General features: G+C 31.2%; 1 protein-coding gene and 1 long non-coding RNA gene across 4 annotated transcripts; one reads left to right on the plus strand and one right to left on the minus strand.

The window, feature by feature from the left end:
* The first annotated feature begins 1190 nt into the window (after positions 1–1190).
* LOC100243815 (receptor-like protein EIX2) lies at positions 1191–5317 on the plus strand. The gene is made up of 3 exons (XM_010657496.3): positions 1191–4191; positions 4316–4359; positions 5096–5317. Exon 1 carries the CDS (start codon positions 1281–1283, stop codon positions 4185–4187), a length of 2907 nt encoding a protein of 968 aa, XP_010655798.3. The 5' UTR covers positions 1191–1280; the 3' UTR covers positions 4188–4191; positions 4316–4359; positions 5096–5317.
* Positions 5318–9770: 4453 nt separating this feature from the next.
* On the minus strand, positions 9771–15486 carry LOC104880550 (uncharacterized). 3 transcript variants are annotated; one of them, XR_786791.3, is made up of 5 exons: positions 15076–15486; positions 14829–14892; positions 14059–14273; positions 11349–11430; positions 9771–11234 (listed from the first exon to the last, which is right to left on the minus strand). It is a non-coding gene; the product is annotated as an uncharacterized LOC104880550 (long non-coding RNA). The 3 variants fall into 3 exon arrangements; XR_009464902.1 differs by having other exon boundaries at positions 14079–14273; positions 15076–15462; XR_009464898.1 differs by lacking the exon at positions 14059–14273 and having other exon boundaries at positions 15076–15461.
* Positions 15487–22451: the final 6965 nt, after the last annotated feature.

Genomic DNA, 22451 nt, shown 5'->3' on the forward strand with positions numbered 1-22451 from the left:
TTTTTTTTTAATAGAAACAAACATCTTTAAATGGAAATAAAAAGTAATAAGATTGGATTTGTCACAAAAGTCATTGTCTAAGAAAACAATCAAGAGGAGAAGAAATTCAAATAATGTTTTAATACATGATGTATTAATTTTCTCTAAAAGACATTTTTAGACTTGTGTGAAAATTGTTTTTCTTTTTAGATTCGTGTCAAAATTTTCTTCTATGGACAGTCACTAACTTTAAATAATTGAAGAAAGCTATTTGAAACTTTCTCCCCTAAACGAAAATAAAATATCATGAAAATTATTTAAAAATTTATATATATTGAAATTCTTTATTATATATATAAATGGCTTGAGTAATGCATAACAAGTGTAAGGTGGTATTTAATTATTTTTTGTTTGAAATTTGAATAGACGTAACTTTGACTTAAATGTAGTAGACTGATTAAATGTTTAGATTATTTATTTCTTATTATTATATAAATATTGTTTAGTGTTAAACTGCTTGTTTTTATTAATGTTTGGAATGTTATATTTATTTATGTTTACATGTTAAAAATATCTAAAAAATAGTTATTATATTTTTTATTTTGATTTTAAAATTAATAATTTAAAAATGGTAATTTCATATATTTTAAAATATACCAAAATATCATAATTTATTAGCATAATAAAATTTCATAATAATTAATTATATAATTAGTAGAAAATTGATAATTACATAATAATTAGGATTTCTAATTATACTTGGTAGTTAATAAAATGTTAGAAATTTTCTTAGTTAAAACTTATTTTTATGTAACCTATCTTGGGATTTATGAATAACATAGTTGAGATTAATTTATTAATTTTTGAATTTTGAATTTGGGAAAAATATTAAAATCTAAATTTTATTTTTTCAATTAATTGAAATTTTTTATTATAGTTAATAATTAGATGAGTGTAAATTAGGAATAAAAAAAATTCTTTTTTTCTTTGGACCAAAAACTTGGTAATTAATGTCTTGAATTAATTTACTCAGGGATAGAAGAGATATGTGATCCGATTGTGATTGAACTTGATAATTTCTTCTATATTTATGGCGGCCAAAAGACTTAAAATAGTTGCTAAATTAGACCAAAGACTCCAATCTTATTATTTATATAACACCCACTAATAACTTTGCAACTTTGCATTCATCAAATGGCAAGTTAAAAACCACCCTTCTACTTCTTACTCTTTTTCTCCTTTCTCTGTTTTTCGAGCTTCTCCTAGCTGAAGCTACTATCATCAATTCCATTGATGGTGGTATGAACAAGGGCTGCATTGAGGTAGAGCGGAAAGCGCTTCTTGAATTCAAAAATGGACTGATAGATCCTTCAGGTAGGCTTTCTTCCTGGGTTGGTGCAGATTGCTGCAAGTGGAAAGGTGTGGATTGCAACAACCAAACAGGGCATGTTGTCAAGGTTGACCTCAAATCTGGTGGTGACTTCTTACGTTTGGGTGGTGGCTTCTCACGTTTGGGTGGTGAGATAAGTGATTCCTTACTTGACTTGAAACATTTAAATTACTTGGACCTAAGTTTTAATGATTTTCAAGGAATTCCAATTCCAAATTTCATGGGCTCATTTGAAAGGTTGAGATACCTTAATCTCTCTAATGCAGCATTTGGTGGAATGATTCCTCCTCATCTTGGAAATTTGTCACAGTTACGTTATCTTGATCTTAATGGAGGGTATGTGAACCTTAATCCAATGAGGGTTCATAATTTGAATTGGCTTTCTGGTCTTTCTTCTTTAAAATACCTTGATCTGGGGTATGTGAACCTTAGTAAAGCAACCACAAATTGGATGCAAGCTGTAAACATGCTTCCATTTTTGTTAGAATTACATTTGTCCAATTGTGAACTCAGTCACTTCCCTCAGTACTCCAATCCGTTTGTTAATTTGACTTCTGCTTCGGTCATTGATCTCTCCTACAACAATTTCAACACTACTTTGCCTGGCTGGTTGTTTAACATCAGTACCCTTATGGATCTTTATTTAAATGATGCTACAATTAAAGGTCCGATTCCCCATGTTAATTTGCGATGCCTTTGCAACTTGGTGACCTTAGATCTCTCATACAATAATATTGGAAGTGAAGGAATTGAATTGGTGAATGGTTTATCAGGATGCGCTAATAGTTCCTTGGAAGAGTTAAACTTGGGCGGTAATCAAGTCAGTGGTCAGTTGCCAGATTCATTAGGGCTCTTTAAGAATTTAAAATCCCTGTACTTGTGGTATAATAATTTTGTTGGTCCCTTCCCCAATTCAATTCAACACCTTACCAACTTAGAGCGTCTTGATCTGAGTGTAAACTCCATCTCAGGTCCAATTCCAACATGGATTGGAAATTTGCTGCGGATGAAGAGACTTGACTTGTCAAACAATCTAATGAATGGGACTATTCCAAAAAGTATCGAACAACTTAGAGAGCTGACTGAGTTGAATCTTAATTGGAATGCTTGGGAAGGGGTAATATCTGAAATTCATTTTAGTAATCTTACTAAACTGACAGACTTCTCATTACTCGTATCACCCAAAAACCAGTCTCTCCGTTTTCATTTGAGACCTGAATGGATTCCTCCCTTCAGTCTCAAATTTATCGAGGTTTACAACTGCTATGTATCTCTCAAGTTCCCCAACTGGCTTAGAACTCAAAAGAGACTTTTCTATGTGATTCTAAAAAATGTGGGGATTTCAGATGCAATACCCGAATGGCTTTGGAAACAAGATTTTTTGCGGTTAGAACTTTCTAGAAACCAATTGTATGGAACGCTTCCCAACTCATTATCCTTTCGCCAAGGCGCAATGGTGGATTTAAGTTTCAACCGCTTGGGGGGCCCACTCCCACTTCGACTTAATGTGGGATCTTTGTATCTGGGAAACAATTTATTTTCTGGTCCAATTCCATTGAACATCGGGGAATTATCAAGTTTGGAAGTCCTCGATGTTTCTGGTAACTTGTTAAATGGCAGCATTCCTTCATCAATTAGTAAACTAAAGGATTTGGAAGTAATTGATCTCTCAAACAATCATTTATCTGGAAAGATTCCAAAGAATTGGAATGATTTGCACAGGCTTTGGACCATAGATCTATCCAAGAACAAACTGTCTGGTGGGATTCCGAGTTGGATGTCTTCAAAATCTTCACTTGAACAGTTGATATTGGGTGACAACAATCTTTCTGGGGAACCCTTTCCAAGCTTACGAAACTGCACAAGGTTGCAGGCCCTTGATCTTGGAAATAACAGGTTTTCGGGTGAGATACCCAAATGGATTGGAGAAAGAATGCCATCACTGGAGCAGCTGCGTCTACGAGGCAACATGTTGATAGGAGATATTCCTGAGCAATTGTGTTGGCTTTCTAATCTCCACATTTTGGATCTTGCAGTGAACAATTTATCAGGATTCATCCCACAATGCTTAGGCAATTTAACTGCTTTAAGTTTTGTGACCTTATTAGACAGAAATTTTAACGACCCCTTTAATCATTACTCCTATTCGGAGCACATGGAGCTAGTTGTAAAGGGACAATATATGGAATTTGATAGCATACTGCCAATTGTGAATTTGATTGATCTTTCTAGCAATAACATTTGGGGAGAGATCCCAAAAGAGATCACAAATCTCTCGACCCTGGGTACCTTGAATTTGTCCCGAAACCAGTTGACTGGAAAGATACCTGAAAAGATTGGAGCCATGCAAGGGCTAGAAACTCTTGACCTCTCATGCAACTGCCTTTCAGGCCCAATTCCTCCGAGCATGTCTTCTATAACCTCATTGAACCATTTGAACCTATCGCATAACCGCCTGTCAGGACCAATTCCAACAACCAACCAGTTCTCGACATTCAACGATCCATCCATTTATGAGGCGAACCTGGGACTTTGTGGGCCTCCATTGTCAACCAACTGCTCCACTCTAAATGATCAAGATCACAAAGATGAGGAGGAAGATGAAGATGAATGGGACATGTCATGGTTCTTCATAAGCATGGGATTGGGCTTTCCGGTGGGATTTTGGGCTGTATGTGGCAGTTTGGTTCTAAAGAAGTCTTGGAGGCAGGCATATTTCCGGTTCATTGATGAAACCAGAGATAGGCTATATGTCTTCACTGCAGTGAATGTGGCTAGTCTGAAAAGGAAGATGGAAGCAAATGGAGTTCATGGCTAAAAAGGTGAAATATCTTACATCACTTCCCATTCTTTTTCCTTTTTTTTTTCTTCCTTTTTTGTTTTTTAATTTCATTGTATTTTTGGTGTGTTATGATTATCATCACAATGAATTCAGCTCTTTTGCAGAGGGTGATAAGGTTTCAAAATAACAAACATCATACAAAAAGAAGGTAAGATGAATTTCATTACAATGTAGTGTAAGGCCATCTCCGTTTAGGTACATATTTGTTAGCTATTAATCTTTTTATACTTATATTTTATTATATGATTTCTTAAATTCTTGAATTGGAAATAATGATTTAAATTTACAAAAGAAATTGAATTGTAGTCTTGTTGGACTTAGATTTTACTAAAAGTATATTGCTTTAAATGTTCAAAGCATGTATAGTAAGAGGCATATTTTTAGACCCTTCAACCATGCATATGAATATAAGTTGTTTCTCTTTCCTTACTACAATTAAGTTCCTAAATACAATGCATAGGGTAATCAATTTCTTAGTTTGAGTCATTAGAAAGAGGATTGAGGAAGTTTATAATTGGGTTCAACTCTTTGAATTTACATAATGCGATTTTCATAGGGAAGATTAAGAAACATGAAATTTTTTCCAAGGTTGAATTCCAAAAAAATATACAAACAAGCAGCTAAGGTTATAGATTGTTATAGGTTGTTAGTTGAAACTCTAAATTTATTGACAAATATACTCATTTGAGTATGGTTAATACCATAAGTATGAAAACTATAAGAATTTAAATAGTCTCTATAACCAAGTTTGTTAATATTATGTTGTTAATTAATTAATTATATAATAATAATAACAATAATAATGAACATGCTATTTATATTCAATGATGAAAATCTAAATGTTGCTTAAATTGAAGCTAATTATGTGTATTTACTTGTTGCAGATTGAATACAATGATGAATTCTTAGTGGTAATGAAGATTTCTTTGGTACGAGTGTTTGAGAACTTATCTTTGAAATATTGGCAAACAATTATTTTTCTTTAGGTAGGTTTGTTATTTGTAAACTGTCATTTAAGTAAGAAAAGTTGTAATATTAAGTTGGATACTCAACCTACTTTTGATATTTTAGAGTCATCTATGCCTTAAAATTATCCTTTCAACTTCTATGTTTATGATAATTTGGTAGTTGATTATCACTAAACCAGTCAAAAATTTTTGTCCATTATTGATTCAAATATATTTTTGGTATAAGCTTCAAGTGATTGAGCTAATTGTACATTATTGAAAAATATGGCAAACCTAATTACTAACATCAGTGTTCATCACCACCTCTAGTAGGTGATTGAAATGTCTTTTGTATCGACGAAATTTCCCCGATATTTCGGTTATCGGTGAAGCTTGATACGATATTGAGGACGGATAATCGATTGGAAGGAATTTCGCTCTTTTTCTGAAATTATGGCCAAAATATCGGTTTTTGCCGATTTTTCGGGAAATTTCCCGATATTTATGTCAGTTGGCTTCGGTCAAAGTGTAGCTCCGCTCCCCTCAAAATTAAATTTTCACTGTAGCATGGGCGTTGGGGTTCGATGAAATTGGGATCGTTGAAGAAGAAGAGGAGGAGATACGAGATCGCTTGCTCGACCGGGCGGTGGGTCCAGAAGAAGGGGCTGTTGAGGACGCCTCCAATCGGACGGTTGCTCGCCACTGGAAAAGCGGCGATCAGACGACACTCGATCCACGATTCTCCACCATCTTCAAAACCCCACCAACAAAAACAATCCCCAAGATTCAATCTTTCCCTCCCCACCTCAACCACACCAAAACCCCATATCACAAACCCTATATTCTTCCCAACCCAGACACCAATCAGCTCCCACAACACCAAAACCCCCCAAATCACAAACCTTAAGACTCTCCCACCCAAACTCCTTCTGATTCAAACAAACTATTGGGTAATTCTTAAGCTAATTGAGCATAGGTTCCGATTCACAAACAAAGGTAAGTCCCCATGAGAGAGAAACAAAACAATACAGAGAATGAGAGACGAATAGAAAAGCTAGCTATCGTTCTTCAATAAAGAACAATAGACTATTTTCCAACTTTTCATTCACACACCCACATGTATAAACCCATATATATATATAGCTATAAACATACATAAGTTTAGTAGACATATATATAATATATGAAATTGTGAATAAATATCAAAGGTGGGTTTGATTTGCATGGATGGCGGTGAATACTTCTCCTACAAAAGGCGTCTTTATCGGGTAATGGTTTTGAATATTTTATATAAATCAATTTAATTTTTTATTTAAAATGTAATAAAACATCTTTCAATAAAAGTATTTTTAAAATTTAAAAATAAATGAATACAAATATATTAAAGGAATTTAAGCATACAAAATAACTTTAATATGTGTATTATTATTTATTTTATCATTTTTTGAAAGTTTTTAAAGCATTTTCATGAATTTTGAAACAAGATTGATATTTTTATCAAAATATTCATCAATATTTTTCTGATATTTTCGATATATTCATAAAATTCAAGCACCAATATATCTATTTTTATCAATATTTTAAACTTTGCCTCTAATTATAAAATATTTGCCAAATAATGGGTTTCTCTTCATTTTGTTTAGCAAAATATGGCCTAACAACATTAGTATAATATAATAACAACACTATAAAATAAACTTATTATAAATATAAGAAATGTTTTACTCAAACCATGGATCATATATATGTATGGGATCATTGTTTTTCTCAAGGAGTGTTGTATGCAAACTTATTTTTTGGAAACCCCACTTTTGAGTACTCAAGCACGAGGTAAGTGCACTTGAGTGCTTGTCATCGGGTACTCTCAAGCAATACTTGAGTGCTCCAAGCCATGAAAGCTAGATTCAAGTTAGGGATGGCAACGGGGCGGGTTCGGGGCGGGGCGCCCCCCTCCCAACCCCGTCCTGTTTATTTAAAGCACTTCCCATCCCCGTCCCATTTAAAAAATTAAACGGGGCGGGGCGGGCGGGTATGCTACATTCCCATACCCCGTTTAACTTTTTATTTAATTTTAATTTTAATTTTTTTAAAATTACTTTTAAAATTTTTAATTATATTAAATTAAATATACTTTATAAATAATTAAATTATTATATTTTTTATAACTTATTTTGTTAAAAATAATTTATTATTATCTATATATTAAAAATAATAAAATAAAAATTAAATTAAAATAATTTTAAATTTTAAATTAAATTTAATTTTAATTTTAATTTTATATATAATCGGGGTGGGGTGGGGTGGGGTGGGGCGGGGCGGGGCAATACCCGAACCCGCCCCGGGTTTAAAAAAAAAATCTCAAACCTGTCCCATACCCGTTTAAAAAAATAATATCCCGCCCCATTAGGGGTGGGGTGGGGCGGGGCGGGTACCCGAAATGACCCGCCCCATTGCCATCCCTAATTCAAGTGCTTGAGCACTCGATCTCCTAAATCTTTTTCAATTAAAAGTTATTATTCTTTTCATAACTCTCTATACTTGTGCTGTCCAATCCCTAGTTAACTCTAAATAATCTTGTATCTTTAATGGAGGGTAAGTTATAGAAAAATATACAAAGTCTCAAACTAGAATGAATGAACAAAATTCCAACAAAATTGAGCTTGTAAATATTTTTTCTATTAATTGAAGTCATGAACTAAGAAACTTATGATCATCTTTTAGGTTTACTATATTGTCCATAATATAAATCTAAATCTTGTTTAAATTAAAGTTAATTATGTTTATTTACATGTTTTAGATTGAAACAGGGAGCTCGTCATGGTTAATGAAATTTTCTTTTGATACTAATATTTGAGAAATCTATTTGAAATATTTGTCCATAACTATATTTATTTAGGATATTCTATTATTTATAAATACTATTATTTGAATGAGAGAAGATTTAATATTAAGTTTTAGACTTAGCCCACATTTGAACCCTTAAGATAATCTATGTATTGAAAATGTTCTTTCAACTTTTATTATTTATATATTGACTTTTTTTTATACATTTTTTTACAACAAAAAATAGTAATATTTTTTAGTAGAAATTTTTATATCAAAAGTATAAACTCACCTCATATCTTTAAAAATCACTATAAATTTTGAAATTTGAAGTAACGTAAGTTTCAAAAAAAAATTATATTTTATATCGAAGTTAGTTTCATTTTTTATTTTTAAAAACAAAAATTAACTACATACAAGTGCAAACTAGCCAATGCTAACCCAAAATCTCATAACATGGTTACCACATGTCTAACATGATTGGTAGGCAAATTATAAAAGCCCCTACAAGCCTTCGGTAGAGAGAATTAGAGTTTATTTAGTAATGATTGTAGGAAGGATTCTATTTTTTTAATTAATACTTAAAAAATTTCATCTTTCAAGTATTAAAAAAAATTAAAAACGCTTCCTAAAATCATTGTCAAATATATTTTAAGTTAGTATAAAAATTATTTTGAAAACTATTCTAAAAAAAATAGTTTTTGAAAATAGTTTTAAAAAACAATTCTCTGATATTTATATGATAAAAGCTTGTTTGAGAATTTTGAAATATTTTTAACCTATTTTTTACTTTCAAATATTTTTTTAAAAAAAAAGTTTTGTAGGTAGCATTTTATTTTTAATTATCCTTCATATTTATCTTATTATTATTTTTTAAAATAATCCTAGAAAACAATTAAAAACAACTAAAATATGTTCTTATAAAAATCTTTTTTTTTTAAGAACAAAAACTTTTCTGTTTTTAAAAATAAAAAATTGTTTACTATTTTCTTAGTGTCAAACAAGATTTTCTTATTTTCAATTCTCAAAAATAGAAAAATATTTTTTATAACCATTAACAAAGAGTTGTGCAGTACATGTGTTGCAAGTTCATGCAATCATACACGAGGCGAGAGTGTTACACACTACAAGAAGTTAAGTTCATAACTGCGAAGGCCATAGGAATGCAGATAAATCCTATAGTTGCAGCCACCAGTAAAAAACACAAGAAGTTCTGAAGCTATCCCTGCGCTCATGTTGTTTCCTCAACTAAAAGCTCTATATGTGGTTGGGACAGCTGATAGTTGCTGCTATGAAGGTGTGATATCTACAGAATTTAATACTATATAGTATTATAGACATGACCTTTTGTCAGCCGCAATTATAGGGCTTCATATGGATGCCACTTTTCCTTGTCCGCTGTCATAGGTTATTATGTGGACACAGCTTATGTTTGCCCACAACTGAAGTCTTGATTTTTTTTTCAAATATTTTAATTAAAATTCTCATTTCAAAATTGAAGAGGTCATACCACTTTTTCCAGTATATATTTTCTATTACCTATATAAAACTTTAGTTGAAGCAACAAAATTATAATTTCCAATATTGCATAATCCATATATATATATAACCTGCATAATCAAATAATAATCCCAAATACAAAGTTCTGCAGCCAAAGAACAAGGAAACTTCAATAAATAAATAAAAATTTATCTCCTCCAATACTAAGGTCTAACTAAAATTTAGTCTTCAGACACTGATCAGAAATACTGATGATAATCCCCTTTCTTGACACAACCAAACTTTGAAATTACTTGAAAAATCAAATTAAATAAACTGCACTAAACTCAAACAAAGTTTGGTTTCTTTCTTGGGTTTCAATTTCCAACTCCTTATCCTTTTACCATCTTTCCTTAACAAAATTCTTTTTTTCTACAAAAAAGAGAGAAGATCAAAGCGGAGACACATTTAGTCTCAAAGCATAAAAAGAGTAAAAAACTATGCCTAACTAATCAAAACCCATGTTTCCATATCACATAGTTAGAACTCCACAACAATCAATCAAAAGCAGAAAATTCCACAACCTTGTCCCTTCAAAGGGCAGCATGGTGTTGTAAGCCATTGCATGAGCCATCCTTGAAAAAGATAGAACAATACAATCTTAGATTAAGTTTTGGATAGACAAATGACCTGAATCTAAGCATTTAGTATGAAAACAAAAGTAAAGTTCGAGAAATGTCTGTTATCCTCTCAAGCCTACTACAGTAGGATAGTGCAAACATAAGACAGGGCTGTGAAAGAAGTGGTCCATCCATTATTTCTGCTCCTAATAATGGGGTAACAAATGGGGTACTCTGAAGGATATGTACAATCATGTGACTGTCATTTTCCATGTGTAAATGCAGAAGAGCTATATACTTGGAGGAGTTTATACAAAATACATAGGGCAACAAATGATATGCTTATGCATAGAACACAATTCCAATAAAAGCTAGTTTTGAGATTTCTTTTGATTGTGGGGTTGGGTGGAGTAGGGAGGAGGTGGGATTAATTTGATTTCACTCAGTAAACATTTCTCAGTTTGAATGTGATCATGCTAAGAATGAAGCACCTAGTGGACAGGCATGTGTGAAATAGTAGTCTTTGGAGGGGAGCTTCTTAATGCTTCTGAGAGATTAATACACGGTGCCAAACATTGAAAAGGATTCTCGACAGACAACCACCAGCGTCTTCCTTCCAGAGGTCTGTTTGTGGACTAAAAGATATCTTCCAAATGATTCTGAGTAAATGCTACCCAACCCTCATATGATAACTTGTCCACTCCACCAGCATATAAATTTGCTAAATGTATCTTCAGCCAATGTAAGCCTGACTTCCTGAGAAGGCATCCCTATGCAAACTCCAGGATTTCTTGGCATAAATCAGAGCTGAGATGGTTAAAATATGGGTGCATGGGGTAGGCAAATTAAGTGTAACAGATGGCAAGAATATGATAGAATGATAAATTGTTTAAATGCCTCAAAAACTTCAGGGATGGTGCTCTGACTCTCTATCAAGCAAGCGTCTTATTGGACAATGCCCTAGTTGTTCATTGGGACTTCTATCACCTGTCAGATGAATTCAGAGATGCTAAGAGACTTCCTGACTAGTTAACAGAATTAGAAAGTAATAATTACCTATCCTAATATAAGAGACAAGATGAAATCAATACAGAATTACTCACGGTTTTCCATCACCAAATTTCTACCAGTTTGGTTCCTACCACTTGTGGATCCTACATAATTCAGACAATATGAAAAGATAATACAATATATGAAAGTAGAATATCATAAACAACTCGTTTTCTCATCATTAGAGAAAAAAAAAAAAAAACTTTGATTATACTCACAATGAGAAAACTTCGCCTGATTTCCACCCAATATAAACTCAAGGCTTATTCAAATGAGTAGCAAGAGTTGCTTCTAGAGTATCTGTATGAAAACGATAGGTAAGTCATCATGCTTTTGTAAGTGTTTTAATTGTCAACATTTAAACCATTAAACATTATTGTTGAGCTATAAATAAAATAGGAGAATTATTTTCCTATTATGTTAGTTTCCTATTTTTGTAAATAAATAGTTTTGTTAGTTTCTTATTTCTGTAAATAGATAGTTTTATTAGTTTCCTATTTCTGTAAATAGATAGTTTTATTAGTTTCCTATTTCTGTAAATAGATAGTTTTATGATTTAGAAATAAGTTAGTTTCCTATTATGTCTCTTGTTTCCTATTTCTTCTCTTATAATCTCCTATATAAACTGTGTGTATAATCAATCTAATAGACATAATTTATTATTTTTCATCCCATATTTCGTGTCATGGTATCAGAGTTGTAGGTTTTTAAGACCTGGGCATCATTCTGGCCTTCATCGCCATTTTTCTGGCCTTCATAGCTGGATTTTTTTTTTTATTCACGTGTTCTTTTACCAGCCTTCATTGCTGCTGATTTTTTTGTTTCGCGATCGGCCTTAATTCCAAGAGATCAGGTTTTTTCGTGGAAGATGTTGGAAAATTCAGGTACACCTTCACTCTCTTTCTGCATAAATGCCTCACATAGAGTTTATGATGACTCTTGGATAATAGACTCTGGTGCCACAGACCATATGACCTCCAATATCAACTTTTCAATACCTATACCTCAAGCCCAAGTAACAAGAAAATTGTAGTGGCCAATGGCTCTTTGGCTATTGTTGCAGGTTTCGGAGACATATACATCACACCTACCCTTATTCTTAAAATTGTCCTCCATGTACCAAAATTGTCGGCCAACTTTGTTTCCATTCAAAAGCTTACTCATGATCTTAAATATTATGCTATTTTTTTCCCTTCTTATTGTGTTCTTCAAGAACAAGGCTTGGGGAGGAGGATTGGACTTGGTCTTTACCACCTTGAATCATCTCAGAAAACTAGTAATAATTTGTCGTTGTCTTTTCTCGGTTTCTCAAATAAAGATACCATTTGGTTGTATCACCTACGTCTAGGTTATCCATCTTTTAGGGTTTTAAAGGTCATGTTTCCTCATTTCTTCCAAGGATTAGATATTTTTGAGTTTCATTGTGAAACTTGTGAATTGGCAAAACATACTCGTGTATCTTTTCCTATTAGCAATAAAAGAAGTTCTCATCCTTTTCATTTGATTCATAGTGACATATGGGGTCCTTCGACTATACCTAATGTTTCTGGGGCTCGTTGGTTTGTATCCTTAATTGATAACTACACTCGGGTTACATGGATCTTTCTTCTTAAACAAAAATCTGATGTTAGCATTGTTATACCTTCCACTCAATGGTTCAAAACCAATTTGGGGTTAAAATAAAAAGCTTTATGAAAGACAATGCTAGAGATTACTTCAACCAGACTTTGTCACCCTATTTTCAATCATAGGGCATTCTCCATGACTCATCATGTGTTAACACACCCCAACAAAATGGGGTAGTCGAGAGGAAAAATGGGCATTTACTCAACACAACCCGAGCCTTACTCTTTCAAGGGAATGTTCCTAAGTCCTATTGGGGGGAAGCTATTCTTACTGCCACATACATGATAAATAGAATTCCCTCACGAGTGTTAGACAACAAAAGCCCCGTAGAGATACTTAAGAGTTTCTATCCACACTTCAGAACCTCAAATGGGCTCACTCCTTGGGTATTTGGGTGCACTGCATTTGTTCATGTCCACAGCTCAACAATTATAAAAGAATTGCTCAAGCTATTAGCCTACCTGTCAGTCGCCTTAATATCCCATTGTTGGCTTATTACTGAGTAACTTAAAAGTTGTTGGTAAAGTGATGGTTTAACATTGACGTCTTAAGTTCGAACACACTTGAGGAAGCGTATTAAGACTATTAGGAAATTCTGGATTCAAACTTCACCCCATGTGGGTGCTAAGGCTATTAACTTAAGTATCAATCACTTGATATGCATTGTCTTGGATAAGGGGAAAGAAAGAAAGATTAGTTATGGAAAAAGTGATGCTAACATATAAGGTTTAAAGTAATGCTCTCAAATGAAGAATAAAATACTTTTGTGCTAAGCATTTAAGTGCAGTTTAGCACATAAGTTATGTCAATATTACTTTTTGCAGCAGTGAATCAAAATATTACTTCCTGTTCCATTATTATGCAAACTATTGTCTCCCTTATTATATTAAAGACAAACTCCAAATTTCTGTAAACAGGGGCATAGAGGATGCAAGGCAGGGGTAGGGCCTCTTGATAGTTTTCTGCTTTCCATTCATTTGAGCAACTTTAGAAAAATCCTAGAGAAACGAGATTTTAGCTTCTTATAATTTGCACCTGTTAGCTCCAAGGCTTTTCTAATTGGTTGATGGAGTTTGCAAACTATTGAAAATGACCATTGCAAACTGAGAAAATAAACAAAACAATGAAAAAAAAATAGATGAAAAATGGAAGTTCACTAAAAGTTTTCATGTTAATAAGAGTTCAGACTACAAGCGTCCTGTTTTTATCCCTTATATGCTTATAACAAAAATGTCAATGTGTTAAGTGTCAACTGGGTCATTCTCTATGTAAACCATACAAAGAATAAAGAGCGAAACTTACAAAAAAGAAGGGCATTCTACCAGTTGGCATTTGTGCCTCTATAGATTGCATCTCTATTGTTCTTGTGGCCAAACTTTGTAATAATTCCAACAACAGCTAAAAGCCTTTTCTTGGGAGGAGTCCCCTTATTTTCTAACAAGTTCTTTGAGGCAAAATCTTTTTGTTGCGCTGCCGCTAACTCCATCTCAAGGGCTACTAACTTCTTGTGTTGTTCCCTATAAAATTAAAGAACCATCACCATGACCTCTAGATTATATTTTGTCTATTATAACAAAAGCCCCAAAAAAAGAACCCCACATAAAGGAAGGATAGGTATAAGTTATTTACCTGCATGCTATAATTTTCAGTGTGTCATTGGCTGATTGCACGTGAAAACCATTAAAATGGAAAAACCCATTATCTAGTTAATTACTCCGAACAACTAATTTTTTTTAAAAAATTAGGTTGGTATCATCTCAAATAGTTTCAATAAAAGAAAAAAAAAAAAAGACAAAAACAGAAAGAAAGAAAGAAAAAGGCATGAGCTCATGCAAATCACTAATTTATTTGGCATTGTAATGTAATGCTATAGAACGTATAATTAATTTAAACCATGATGGACTGATTCTGGTTCCATACAATGTCAAGACCCCCTTTGTATCATTATAATTCTATAATTTAATCTCGATAACAAAATAGTCCCAAAAAATGCATCAACAAACTGTGGGGAAATTTGAAGCTACAATTGAATAACAAATGGTAATACATAAAAGTAAAGATAAAAAACATACCAGACTAGTTCTCCTATCCAGCTCTTTAATCAAATAAGCCCCATTCTCATAATCCTGCCGTAGCCTACCGAAAACAGATTTCCATAAAAACAATTTTTTTTTGAAAAAAAAAAATAGACCAATTATAATCAAAATCAAAGCATCACAAAACAAAAACCTAAATCAACGAAATTAACCACACCATAAAGCACTATTACAACTAAGAAACGAAAATCAATTCACAACATGAAACAGTGCCAGAACTCACCGACCGGCGACGTAAATCGATGCCATGGTGTCGACACGACTAGCATGAGAACCGAAACTTGAGATCTGAAAGCCGAACCAGATAGCCGGTGATTCGGTCCCCGACTATGCATTTCTTCACTGTGAAGCGAAGAAGACAACAATCTTTAGAGACCTCTCATCAATGGCTGGCCAACCGGGTTGAATTTCGGGTTGTTGTTTCTCTTTGACCAGATTTTGGCTCCGAATTTGAAATACACAAGAGTATTTCGGAGAAGAAAAGAGAGAATCGGTGTTTAGGCCTCGTTAGTGATGAGGACGTCAGTGATGGTAGCAATGTTGTTGGAGAAACGATTCTTTTCGACGCCCCAAAAAAACGGGCAATCACTAGCCAGAAGGGTTTTATGACTTTGAGGGCCCAAAATCTCTTAGGATCTTACCATAATACCGAAAAGTAACTTTTTTTTTTTCTCTTCAGAAATTCAAAGGACATTCCCATTTTCTTTATTTCTCTTCAAGATTAATAAATTTTAATAATTCTTTTCATTACTTCTCAAACATTGTCTACATTTATAAAGAGGAATCAAGAGTTTGAAAATATATAAATTTTCAAATAAAACTTTTTATTGTTTCATGATTGGTCATTTAACATTAAAGGGAGAATAAAATGTTAACACATTTTGAAATTATGTACTAGACTAGCATAATCACCTAAATTCACTTATTAATGTCAAATGTTTTTTGTGGACTACGTATATTGTAAACCATATTTGGTTGTGCATGGGTATTGTTTTAGGCCATAATCAATGTAATGTATTGTACAGAGGCCCATGTCCTCACTTTGGCCCATTTTGATGAATTATGGGCCTTTAGTCCATCAAGATTAAAAATGTATATACCTTAAAACTATACTGTTGAGAACTTCATCACCCTCATCACTTTTATTCTCATTGATCTCCAAGTTTGTGCGGTCAAGCTTGTTGTTAGATCAAGAAAAAAAAATGGCAAAAATAAGTTCAAACATTGTGGGAAGTAAGAATTTTTCAGATTTTCATGTTGCAAATAGAAAATAGATTAATGATTTTTGGCAAACTATTAGTGTTTGTTATCTTGTTTAAAATCAACAATCATCACTTTGAAATGTCTAAGAGTACTTTTGCTATATTTGATTTCACGAAAGTAGAAAAAAAATTATAATATTATAATTTAATCATCATGAAATTTAAAAATACAAATAATCAAAATGCCTTTCTATCTTTACCATATTAAATCATAATAACAACAAAACATAAATATATTAATATTTCTAAATTTATTAAATAATTATATTATAGTATTTATTATTAAAAAAGATATATCATATATAAGCAAAATAAAATTTTGCTTCCAATAGTTGTTTATTATCTTAGTGTATTTTTTTTACCTATATTATTTTCATATTTATTATCTTATATGAATGTATATTTATTTTATTATTATAAATAAATGATGTAACAAAAGAAGAAATTGGCCTAATACACTTGCTTGAAGAACCTTTCATATTAAAATAATGTGATAATAATATTAATAATAATAATAATAATATATTATTATTATTATTATTATTATATATTAAACCACCATTTGAATTTTTTATCATTTTCTTTTCTTGGAACCTTTCCCTTGGGACAGTGACCTTAGAGCTTAACCGGTGACATATGGACTCCTCGTTCAAACACATTGTCCACGACATGTGGACAAGACAAGGAATTTTTTTTTTTTTTTTTCTCTCTTGTTGGCAAGACTAAAACTTTAAAGATTTGGTAATTAATATATTTGAATTAAAGAGCCTCTCATACAATTTTATTTCTTTATTTATTTAAATAAATAAATGAATATTTGAATTATAAAACCTTTTCTTCTTTGTAAAGCCCCTTTTAGCTATGGAGTCAATTTTGTCTATCTTCCCCTTGTTGAAGGAAGTCAACCCCATTTTTAGGTGAAATTAGGGAATTAAATTTTAGAATTCTTTAATATTTAATTGCTTAATTCAAAGAATTTGCTTTCTTGATTCTAATGACTTGTCTTTTTCATTAAGAAAATTTAATAATAAGAGAATATTATTTTTAATTATTTTTTTAACCTTAATTGGAAGATTTAATTTTATTTGTAAGACCAAATTTTGTAATATTCCAAATTTTGTTACGTGTCACTTATTCAATATATATAATGTGTCAAATGTATGTGTGATCCATCACTTGCCGAGCACAAATTTTATTGAATTGGGAAGCCATAATTTTAAAGATCAATTTAGTGATAATTTAATTGTAAGACCAAATTTTGTAACATTTCAAATTTTGTGACATGTCACCTTTTTAATATATGTCATGTGTCAAATGTATGTGTGATCAATCTCGTCAAGCAAAAATTTTACTGAATTGGGAACTAATAATTTTAAAGATCAATTTAGTGATAATTTAATTCACTAAAAATTTTAATGTCTACGAAAATGATCAAACCATTATAAATGGATCAAGTTTAATTTTTTTTTTTTAACAATTTCAATTTTCGAAATATAAAACGGAATCAATGTATTTCGATCAACAATTTATTAACTAGTAATAAACCAATTAAACTAAAATTTATATACAAATTAGACGAAGTCTCAAACTAGGTTGAAATGAAAAATAAATAAGATTCAAGTTGTTTACTTTAATATTTAAATTTCTTGGTAACTCAATCATCTTCTTAATTTCAACATTGGGCTATAATGTAGAATGGACATCTTGGTTTTGTTATTAAACCAAATCTAGTTCCACCAAACCAAACTAATTAGTCCATTTTTACAATTTTATTAGTTCAATTCTTCATACCTAAAAGCATATAAGACTGATTTGATTTGATTTTACACTTAAAGTTGAACTAATCAAACCATGCACACCTTGGGTAATTGTTCACACTTTCACTCCTAAACTTTAATAATGGGAAATTTGTCTTCTTTAATTATTGAAAGCCTGACAAGTGCTCGGTTAGAATAGAATCAAAACATTAGAAAATCCACGAGTGTGATTGCATTCAAATAATATAAAAGTCGAGTCTTTGTTTTTTCTTTTTTTCAATTGAGGGTCAACATGTTTTGGACCGTTCTTTTTTGTCCATTTTAGGATTGAAGAGAGAGATAGAGAGATATTTCTTCTTTTCAATTGAGAGCATGTTTTGGACCTTTCTTTTTTAATCATTTTAGGATTGAAGAGAGAGAGAGAGAGAGAGATTTCTTCTTTTCAATTGAGAGCATGTTTTGGACTTTTTTTTTCCATTTTAGGATTGAAGAGAGAGATAGACAGATAGATAGAGAGTGAGATAGAGAGAGAGAGAGAGGGCCTGCCCCCACATATAAAAATGCAAAACTTGGGTCCAGCTCCTTGCAGTTGTCTCAAACTTGCTTCAGTCGTCATGTACATGTGAGCAATCTCTGGCACCAGGGGATCATCATTATCGAAAGCCTGACAAGTGCTTGATTAGAATAGAATCAAAACATTAGAAAATCCACAAGTGTGATTGCATTCAAACAATATAAAAGTTGAGTCTTTGTTTTTTCTTCTTTTCAATTGAGGGCCGACATGTTTTGGACCTTTCTTTCTTGTACATTTTAGGATTGAAGAGAGAGATAGAGAAAGATTTCTTTTTTTCAATTGAGAGCCGACATGTTTTGGACCTTTCTTTTTTGTCCGTTTTAGGATTGAAAAGAGAGAGAGAGAGATTTCTTTTTTTCAATTGAGAGCATGTTTGGACCTTTCTTTTTTGTCCATTTTAGGATTGAAGATAGAGATAGATATATAGATAAATAGATCGAGATAGATAGATAGATAGATAGATAGAGAGAGAGAGAGAGAGAGGACTTGCCCCCACACATAAAAATGCAAAATTTGACCAATGGCCTACTTTTGGGTCCAACTCCTTGCAGTTGTCTCATACTTGCTTCAGTCGTCTTGTACATGTGAGCAATCTCTGGCACTAGGGGATCATCATTATCGAAAGCCCGCCAAGTGCTTGGTTAGAATAGAATCAAAACATTAGAAAATCCACGAGTGTGATTGCATTCAAACAATATAAAAGTTGAGTCTTTGTTTTTTCTTCTTTTCAATTGAGGGTCTGACATGTTTTAGACCTTTCTTTCTTATCCATTTTAGGATTGAAAAGAGAGATAAAGAGACATAGAGAGAGAAAGATTTCTTCTTTTTAATTGAGAGCATGTTTTAGGCCTTTCTTTTTTTGTCTATTTTAGGATTGAAGAGAGAGATAAATAGATAGACAGATGGAGAGAGAGAGAGAGAGAGAAAGGACATGCCTCCACACATAAAAATGCAAAACTTGACAAATGGCCTACTTTTGGGTTCGACTCTTTGCAGTTGTCTCATACTTGCTTAGTCGTCTTGTACATGTGAGCAATCTCTGGGACTAGGGGATCATCATTATCGAAATCCCGACAAGTGCTCGGTTAGAATAGAATCAAAACATTAGAAAATCCACGAGTGTGATTGCATTCAAACAATATAAAAGTTGAGTCTTTGTTTTTTTTTCTTTTCAATTGAGGGCCTGACATGTTTTGGACCTTTCTTTCTTGTCCATTTTAGGATTGAAAAGAGAGATAGATAGAGAGAGAGAGAGAGAGAGAGAGAGAGAGATTTTTTCTTTTTAATTGAGAGCATGTTTTGGACCTTTCTTTTTTTGTCTATTTTAGGATTGAAGAGGGAGATAAATAGATAGATAGATGGATGGATAGAGAGAGAGAGAAATGACCTGCCTTCACACATAAAAATGCAAAACTTGATCCATGGCATACTTTTGGGTCTGGCTCTTTGCAGTTGTCTCATACTTGCTTAGTCGTCTTGTACACGTGAGCAATCTTTGGCACTAGGGGATCATCATTATCGAAATCCCGACAAGTGCTCGGTTAGAATAGAATCAAAACATTAGAAAATCCACGAGTGTGATTGCATTCAAACAATATAAAAGTTGAGTCTTTGTTTTTTCTTCTTTTCAATTGAGAAACAAGATAAACTTTGTACTAAATATATTTTTAAAAATATTTTTAGCATAATCTTTGAGTTACAACTTATATTTTCATGAAATAACATTAAAATTATTCTTTTTATAAATATTATAAACTCTTTGCTAAATTAAAAAAAATAAGTTTTTTTTAACATAATCTTTAACTTATAACTTTATATTTGCATAAAATAAAATAAATATTCTTACCCTAATAGTATAAAATCGTCAACTTCTTTGCAATTTTATTTTTATATACAAAATGATTTAAAAAAGATATAAATCCATTTTAATTTGGTTGTTAAATAAATTAATTTTTAACCCCATTTATACAAGTCATTCTTAAACATGACAATGAATTTATTGTTATAATTTTTTTTTGTTAATATTAGGTAGGATACATCAAATTTTAATTCTTAATCAATGAAAAAAAGGTGGTACAAAAGATAGAATTTTAGGATGCTTACAATTGGTTTTTATTTAATTTTTTTTATTACAACCTCTTTACAGATGTCAATATCCCTTTTGCTAAAATTTGAAGGTATGGTATTGAAAAGTTGCTTAGATGGCATAGTTTGATCGTTGTTTTATACTTGTGTTTTATTGCTATTTATTTTAATTTCATTTTTTATACTCTAATCTCATATATTTATACTCATGTCCCATAATTTAAATTTCATCATATATTTTAATAATCAAGATTGTAAATTCTAAAATATAAAATCGATGTCCTATAATTTTCTTAAAATTTATTTAATTTGAATAGGACTCTCATGAGTTAAACTTCTAGGACTTGAATACTATTCATTCATTCCTTTCATAATTTATGCTTATCATTTGGGTTCAACTACATAATGAACTCGATATCTATTGAAAAATATCATTAATAGGATGGTATGAACTTGCAAGTCTTAATACTCAAGTTTCATTACTCTATCATGTGTGGTCTCATTACTTTATACCATTGATACATATTTTTGTATTTTGATCCATCATTTTATACATTCATCCCAATTTTTAATTTTTTTAATACATTAGTTCTATTTGTTTGTAACTTGATTTCATATATTTATATTCTTATTTAATTATTCAGATTTTATTATACATTTTGACAATCGAGATTCGAACTTTGATAAGTATCGATATAGTATATTGGATTTTTCTAATTGAATGTCATTGAATTGCATTAAATTAACATAAAATTGATACTGAGCAATTTAATATCTATTATCTAAACACCCATTTGACAATTATAATTGGTTTAATCGATTCTTTAAGTTTCAAATTTATATCAATTATATAAATGGACTTACCTTTTATAAATAATTTATAAAATTAATATAAGCTATTAATAAAAACCTTATTTTTTTAAAAGAAAAAAATTATAAAAATAGTCTATTGAATTTATGCCAAATATTTCAACATAATGTCCACAAATTAAAGAAGAGAAGAAGAATATAATAAAAAGGCAAATTCATTACTTAGTATTGCCATTTCCATTTAGAATCAATCCATATCCAATGAAGAAAGCAACATTTTGGAAATTGAAGCATCTAATTATAGTGAAGAGTCCCAGTATTGAGTAAGGTGATGATGTAATGGAATCAATAGGAGAAAAAAGGTGGTAGATTCCCTCTTGAATGTCTCAAGTCTTTTTCTTACCAAATTTGTACATGTGAGTAAGTTTTGCACTATTCATTTTTCTTTTATGGATAGTTCCTTTATATATATATATATATATATAAAATTTATTTTGTTTAATTTTACTTAGAACTTGAAGGATAAGGTTGATCTTATTTAGTTTTTATTAAATATAAAATAACTTTTTGTACAAATCAAAATATGATTTTTATGGTTCTAACTTCTATATTCGACATTTTTTTGAATTATAAGTTTTTCTAAACAAAATTAATCAAATAGGCATAAAAATTGGCATGGACAATATGTTGAAACCCAATTGCACATTATTATGTAACTATTAACAAAATAAATCCCATTTTTGTCAACTTTTTAATTATATTAGATTAATAAATTCATTATTCTCATTTAGTCATTAAATATTTTTAAATATTAAAACTTGAGTTTAGAGTTGTTATTTGGTACATTAACTTAATAACTTAATAACTTAGTGATTTAACTTATATTAATGTCAAAAATTTTTTGTAAACATAATTTTAGATGCAAGTAAAAGTAAGTTAGTTATTTCGATTTGATACTTAAAATCATTTTTAACTTTAAGGTACGATATTAAGATATTTTTCACAAAAAAATTTGGGATAGATATAAACTAATTCATTAAATTATTTTAAGTTCTTAAGTTGATTTATCAAACACTCTATTAATAAAAACTCATAAGAACTGGAGTTGCCC

Source organism: Vitis vinifera, chromosome 1 (genome assembly GCF_030704535.1).
Source record: "Vitis vinifera cultivar Pinot Noir 40024 chromosome 1, ASM3070453v1".
Lineage (NCBI taxonomy): Eukaryota > Viridiplantae > Streptophyta > Magnoliopsida > Vitales > Vitaceae > Vitis > Vitis vinifera.

What these genes read in the sequence shown, in the direction of transcription:
- LOC100243815 (XM_010657496.3), top strand. Translation starts at nt 1,281, where the DNA reads ATGAACAAGGGCTGCATTGAGGTAGAGCGGAAAGCGCTTCTTGAATTC.